The sequence below is a fragment of the Pocillopora damicornis genome, chromosome 4 (genome assembly GCF_964200805.1).
Source record: "Pocillopora damicornis chromosome 4, jaPocDami1.2, whole genome shotgun sequence".
NCBI lineage: Eukaryota > Metazoa > Cnidaria > Anthozoa > Scleractinia > Pocilloporidae > Pocillopora > Pocillopora damicornis.
Genome location: NC_142673.1, coordinates 687,284 through 694,394, shown reverse-complemented (window position 1 = coordinate 694,394; position 7,111 = coordinate 687,284). Strand labels below are relative to the sequence as shown.

The window sequence follows — 7,111 nt, the reverse complement described above, 5'->3', positions numbered from 1 at the left end:
TCCTTAGACAAATTTAAAAAAAACAGTCATAATTTGGCCACCTGTTGTTTACTTTGAGAAATGTAGTTTAAATGCAAATGTGAACAATTAATGTTTTTTACTTCTTCGATGATAAAACCTACTCTACATATCAATACATAAATGATAACAAAGAGGGATATAAACAGATTAAGAGAGATGGTGAGGTTTGAGCTCAGTAAAGAAATAAAGAAAGGTGTTTCTCGTCTTGTCACGAACGTGAGACAAAGAAAAAATTCTGAGTTAGAATTCTACTCAAAATTTTTTCTTTGTCCCACGCTCTTGATAAGACGAATTACATCTTTCTTTACTTATTTACAGAGCTCAAAACTTACCATCTCTCTTATTCTATTTATAAACATGATGCTGAACATGATGACATACATGATGCTGATGCTATTGACATTGTTGATCTTAGCAGTATGCAGGACGCTTATCGTATGAACTTCGTAATACACCTCGCTCACCGTAGAGTCTGTGTATCTCAGTGGTAGAGCATCAGAGGTCTGAGATTTGATTCCTCAGGGGGAATTAGATTTTTTTTTCTTTGTACCACGCTCGTGACATGACGAAAAACATCTTTCTCTATGAGGGATATGTTATCTTACAGACAAATTTTGTCTTTCGGTGGTTATTGTTGAGAAAAGTATATTCCAAAAGGCAGTTGAGTTCTGTGTTTAAAATATGTTATAGATATGGGCTCAAGAGGCAAAAAAAATGACGACTGCAGAGTCCAACTCCATACCTCCTGTGGAGCCTTCATTTTCATCTTCTTCAGAGACATAGCTTGCAAAAAGAAAGGTTTTCATGGTCTTTAGGATTAGTTTTGGACCCCATGTTATGAAATAAGTAATAACAATCAAAACCATCATTTTGACAACTCGTATTTTTAGCTTTGTCATGTTTTTGTTTATAATTTTGTTGCGCGCTCGACTCCACAACACACTTATTATTCTGCCGTACACAACTCTTATAAAAATCAGAGGAATTATGAACGAACATGCGAAGAAAACAATTACAGAAATCTGAAATGGCAGGCCATGTTTATCTTCACAGTTCCCAAATATTTCCAAGGTTTCTTCCTTCACATGGACTACCCATTCTGTGCTGTGTAAATCTTGCACTGAACAGATTGCTGCTTAAATTTATTTTAAAATAACCACATTCCTGCTGTGTTTCCAAGTTATTCTTCTTGCTCTAAGCGGATGAACAATGTGAATGTAGCGATCAAATGCAATTCCAGCAAGAAGAGCAAATGTAACTGCCAAAGTGGTGTATTTACCGAAGTCCATCAAGAAGGACTTTAGTTTATGACCTCTAGCCATACGCTTCATGAAAAAGGCCAAAGTTAAAAAAAGAGAGAATTCACGTGTATGAAAAATTATTTTAAAATGTTTACAATTTCTGATTATTTATTTTCGGATCCTGCTCTTCAAACTGACGCACAAAATGTCATCATACTGAAAGCGGTAATATTTTTGCGTTAATTTACCTGCTGATAATCAGAGAAATGAGATGATTTAGGGCTTGGAAAAGAAGCGTCAGGATAAATACTCGTAATTTTTGCAGAATAAAGTAAATTATATTTGTCATACGATTATTAGGGTATTTACCCGTGAGGATGCGGAAAACTGACGGAGCGAAAATGACTGCTCTAATGAAATACACCTGTCACGTACATCTTTTTTTTAATTCAAGGAAGAGATTATCCAATCGACGAGATTAATCATCTTATCTCTGTTTACAAAAAGCACATTAGGTATCTTTTGAAAAAGAAGAAGTTCAGTCTTGAAAGTTTGTGATATTAAAAGAGTATTAAAAAAGCAAAGTGGGAATATTTGATGAAATGCAGCACTCGTTTTATTTCCATTTGTGTCAAGTTCACATCGCCTGCAGTGTCCCGCAGTGATTTACACCTGTGTCATTTGACAAAACTATTACAAGTTGCTGTAAGAAAGCTTTTCCTCAAAATATGACTATTATTTAACGCTTACAGTGTCCACAAACAGAAACTTACGTATCACGACGGTTCATATCCACGCCTTACTTTTTTCTATTTTCGTCGCGTGTTTACCCAAAAAAAAAATCACCATATATTATAATCTATATGTCGTGACGTTTCCTTTTGTACTTAGTTAACAGAGAAAAGTTAATATGTAGCAGGTTCTATAATTGTGCACAGCGCAATACCAGCGAAATGCGGTTAACATTATCTATCTCGGCTTTTAAATTAGTAAATTGTCTTCTAACAGTTACGTGTGGTGGATATAAAACACGAGGTTCTGAAAAGTAAGACGCACAAGAGCAGAGGCAAGGATACAACGAAATAAAGATCAACAAAGAAATGGGGCGGAATTTCTCAGAGGGGCAAAATTTCAGCAACGAAAATGCACCTTTTTTGTCAGAGAACGATGAGAACTTTGGTGCCCTCTTTGTGATACGTTGGATTTTAGTGATTTGTGGATTAGTCGAGAATGCTATAGTCTGCTGTATTTTGATCCGTAAGAGGAAATGTTTCAAGAGCTTTTCGAATTTTCACTTACTGAATTTAGTAATTACAGATATTCTCTTTCGAGCTGTTTCCATCCCAGATTTGTTACCAATGGAACTCAGTGGCAGTAACTTTACATGTAAATTGATCGACTTTGGTAAATACACCACTTTGGCAGTTACATTTGCTCTTCTTGCTGGAATTGCGTTTGATCGCTACATTCACATTGTTCATCCGTTTAGAGCAAGAAGAATAACTTGGAAACACAGCAGAAATGTGGTTATTTTAAAATGGATTTACGCAGCAATCTGCTCAGCGCCAGTTTTACACAGCACAGAGTGGGTAGTCCATGTGAACGAAGAAACCTTGGAAACATCTGGGAACTGTGAAGATAAACATGGCCTGCCATTTCAGATTTCCGTAACTGTTTTCTTCGCATGTTCGTTTATAATTCCTCTGATTTTTATGGGAGTTGTTTACGGCAGAATAGTAAGTGTGTTGTGGAGTCGAGCGCGCAACAAAATTATCAACAAAAACATGGCAAAAGTAAAAATACGAGTTGTCAAAATGATGGTTTTGATTGTTATTACTTATTTCATAACATGGGGTCCAAGACTGATCCTAAAGACCATGGAAACCTTTCTTTCTACAAGCTATGTCTCTGAAGAAGATGAAAATGAAGGCTCCACAAGAAGTATGGAGTTGGACTCTGCAGTCGTCATTTTTTTGCTTCTTGAGCCCATATCTATAACATTTTCTTTAGCGAGTTCAATTTTGAATCCTCTAATATTTGCTTATTACAACAAGGCTTTTCGTGAAGATTTACAGGCTATTTTCTGTGGAAAATCGAAGATTGCCTGCTGTACAGAAAATAATTGCAAAGAAGCCCCTTCTTTAGTAATTATTAATGTTTCAGCTGGAGTTGATATGACCAATTTATCAGGGGAGTACGACACAAAGTTATAAACCTTTTCTTTTTAGGGAGAAAATTATACATTATACTAAAAACCTGTGTAAATTGAAAGGAACAATTAATTTTGTGATTTCAGAAAAGTTTTATTGGAGTGTAATCAGCAATAGCTCGCGTTATTCGCACTGTGTCGCTATTAAGTCTTGCTGGTCTCTTTACAAAGTTATGCAGCTTATGATGGTCATAAAATGGTTGCTTTCTTTTTTAGGAATCAGCCTCCACAAGAAGCCTTTACGAGATACAATGAATAATTTTAATAAAGATAAATGTCAATTTTGCAAGCACAGCTTTGAACTCGTGGACAACAATTAAAAGTTCTCGGAGTTAGCACGTAATCATAACATCATGTATGACATCAAATTTTGCTTTTTCCGCTTTTGTATAAATACCATTTTACCGAGTAAAATTGTCGACCTCTCCGTGAAATACTCAACTTAAATCACTTTTAGGAAATACTTTATTAATGTCAAGTAAGTGATAATTCTTATCTTAGATGCGGTCGTCAAAGCAATCATACAGTCATTTGTTATTGTTTATTTTACCCAGAGCTGACAGAAATTGTCATTATACTTGCATAATTAAAATGCATCGAATATATTGGACAAGACTGTTTTGTAGTAAGGTAATTCCCGTTTTTCCGTGAACTTTACATAGCTACTTTTCATTAAAGAACCGCTTCTTTTCATTAGTTGTGAATCCCATCCATCCTAATGACCTCCCCGTTTTGGCTCGGTCTAACCTGGACCCCATTGTAGACCATGACGCAATGTTGACGTCAAGTAGAGAGATTCGCCTTGCTCTTCCAATAATACAAAGCTTTGCGCAAACGGAAACTAGAGAGAGAGCCAAGTAACTAGGCTGTGCGCCATCTTTTTTTAGCCATATAATGCAATTACTGGACTTCCGCTAGCTTCACTAAGTTTCCAAGTTTACAATAATTTGATATCATAATAATGCTACCAATAAAACTGACTACTTCTAAGGAAAATAAGAGCCTCTTTAAATATATTTTACAGTTTTGTGTTATGCCACATTTTATGTGTTCACAAACTTTTGAAGTTTCATCTCCAAAAGGGTCAGTAAATCGGACTTTCTTCTGCATGCTTAACGAATAAGTTTTCCTCTCTAAAACTGGACAGTAGACGGTAGACATGCTTGCTGATTCATCGTCATCGTGATCACTTGAATTGTAGTCCGCAGATGTCCATTTCTCAAGGCTTTGATTTGACTCGTAATACTTTCAGAAAAGCCATTCGGAACTCTTTCGTCCGAATTGTATAGATCCACGGATTGAAAAACGAGCTAGTGAATGACAGAAATGCCGCCCAAAACCACAAGTAGTCAATGCACTGTCTTTCCAAAGGATCCGCGACCGAAATATGCCACAAGGACAGTGCGAGACTCGGGAGCCATAACAAAGCAAAAAGACCGATCACTATGCACAGCGTACAGGCAGCTTTCTTGTTTTTCAAAACTTCTTTGCAGAGACTGTTATCGGCCGCTATGCGTATGCATTGTGATCGGGCAGCCTTGAAGATGTAAACGTAACAATACGAAATGAAAAAAAAAGGAAGAAATACAGTCAATATTGTTGTGCAAATCCACAGTGATGGAAGATCCTCATCGCCGTGAAATAAAAACCTTTGAGAAGCATACAGAATGGAGAAAATCCATATCGATGCAATGCCATAAATACAGCGATTAAGTGTAACAATCTCGGTATAGCGGAAGCACTTTGTAACAGCGATATGGCGCTCAATGGATACAGCCGTTAGAGTAAAAGTTGACACTACAGTGGTTTGAAGCCACAACCAGTGCTCTGTGACTCTCAGTGGATGATTATTCTCCGTTGCATTTACGATAAAGATGGAGGCATAAACTGGATTCATTAGCACTCCAACTGATATATCAGCCACAGCAAGGGAAGCAATGAAAAAGTTCGACACTGTCCTCAAAGCAGAAAACTTGGAAATAGCCGTTAACTGACTAACAGATTACTGCTCACAGCTAAAACGCCAGAGATAATGTTTAACAAGGCCAGTATCGTCGATGAAATACTTTCAAATGACAAATCCATCTTCCAGCAAAGTCGAGATGAATTTTGCATTTTCAGTTTCAATTTTTCAGCGGAAAAAAAAGATTCTTCCCGTTTTCTAAAAATTTAGGCCCTAAACAGCCCCCAAAACTTGCAGATAAAGGCAATTACTGAACTCACCTTGACAAAACCGCGTTATTATATGTATTGTTTATTCTTGACTTGATTTTTTTCTTTCACTATCGACAGGCTGTCAAATTATACTTTAAGGGAAAGATCTCATTTTAAGCCTTGAAATGTATCCCTTTTGAGTTATTCGTTGTTTGTCTTAATTAGTTTTTCTCAGCTGCCCAAACATTTATTTTTCATAAACGCGATAAACTTCCAATAAGCTGGAACAAAAGTTTTTTTCGTCGCTGTTATGATTTGTTTACACAATATTTGGTTTATTTTCACAAACTTCCGATCGAAGGCAATGAAACAGCTTACTTCATTAGTTGATGTAATGTATATTTCTTACCTGCACGATATTGCGTGACTTTGTAATTTTGATTTTTGTTCTCGGTAATTTGTAATAATTCGTCTTGCCAGCTTATACTCTGTAACAGTTTTCTTTTTCTTTTTCATTCATACATGTTTCTTCTCACTTTTTTCTCGTGTTCTCGTATTCTCACTATTTTCTTCCAATTATCAGAGTTGTAAGCTTGATTGAGGTGTGAGATATTAGTATTTCTCGCCTTTGTTATTTCGAGCTCTTAACATTCTGTGGTAAATTAATACAGCAGCATGACGAAGGCGACAACGATCCCTCCAACCCATCACATAATGAACCGTCAAATGGCAACACGCAGAAATGATTGAAGACGTTTAGTCAAGAGAAAATCAAGCTATAATTAAAGCTTTATCTTTCTTTGGTTCATTGCAGTGCTTCAAATAGCCTTAAATTGTCAAACTGAGGTTCAAAATTGGATAGAAAAAGAAATAGGAAAAGAAGCTGTAGTTGGTAGTTTTTTTTTGCCCTTATTAGACGCAAAAAAAAAATGGCATAATTGGTTTAAGTTTAAAAGAATTTTAGATTAAATTTCAAGATTATCTCAGTGGTGATTAAATCGACACGAAAAATCCTCCTACTTTGTCGGGCAAAGAATGAGGGGGAGGGGGGGAAAGGTGTAAGTGTTCCCCCCTCTCTCTCTGGCCTAGGCGAGATTTTGAGAATCTGGATGGACCAAAATGTATTCTAGAAATTTCCCATTATGTAAAATCCTGTTCGAGCGTAAAATTTGGCGGTCTTGATGTTCATGTTTACCTTTTTGGATTGAATGACGAAAGAAATATATCTCAACAAGATTTGGCACAATAGCTTGTTGACCCCTTAGGGTACCAAACCTCTCACTTACGTCTGAAACGCAATCGAGTTTGACACAGGAAGTTGAACTGGTTCATAGCTTTTCCAGCTGATGGCAAACCCTTTCAAAACTATTTCTGACTCAAAGTTCTTAAATCTAGCAGATGCATATATAAATCAATGGCTTATCAATGTCTACAAACTCAAAACAATTTATCAGATACACAAGGTTGTTATTCAAATTAGGCAAAG

The 7,111-nt window shown here is 36.3% G+C and overlaps 2 protein-coding genes and 1 pseudogene across 2 annotated transcripts; 1 reads left to right on the top strand and 2 right to left on the bottom strand.

The window, feature by feature from the left end:
• Positions 1-594: 594 nt before the first annotated feature.
• On the bottom strand, positions 595-1,343 carry LOC149046368 (neuromedin U receptor homolog nmur-2-like). The gene is given in 1 exon segment (XM_089202449.1): positions 595-1,343. A coding segment is annotated over 1 exon segment (624 nt). The 3' UTR covers positions 595-719.
• An 880-nt stretch (positions 1,344-2,223) lies between these two features.
• LOC149046367 (neuropeptide FF receptor 2-like) lies at positions 2,224-3,608 on the top strand. Its single transcript, XM_089203106.1, has one exon. It carries the CDS (start codon positions 2,363-2,365, stop codon positions 3,473-3,475), a length of 1,113 nt encoding a protein of 370 aa, XP_089059232.1. The 5' UTR covers positions 2,224-2,362; the 3' UTR covers positions 3,476-3,608.
• A 942-nt stretch (positions 3,609-4,550) lies between these two features.
• LOC149046366 (beta-2 adrenergic receptor-like) lies at positions 4,551-5,719 on the bottom strand (annotated as a pseudogene).
• Positions 5,720-7,111: the final 1,392 nt, after the last annotated feature.

Bases quoted from the DNA above. Each gene is read 5' to 3' on its own strand.
- LOC149046367 (XM_089203106.1), top strand. From the start codon at position 2,363: ATGGGGCGGAATTTCTCAGAGGGGCAAAATTTCAGCAACGAAAATGCA.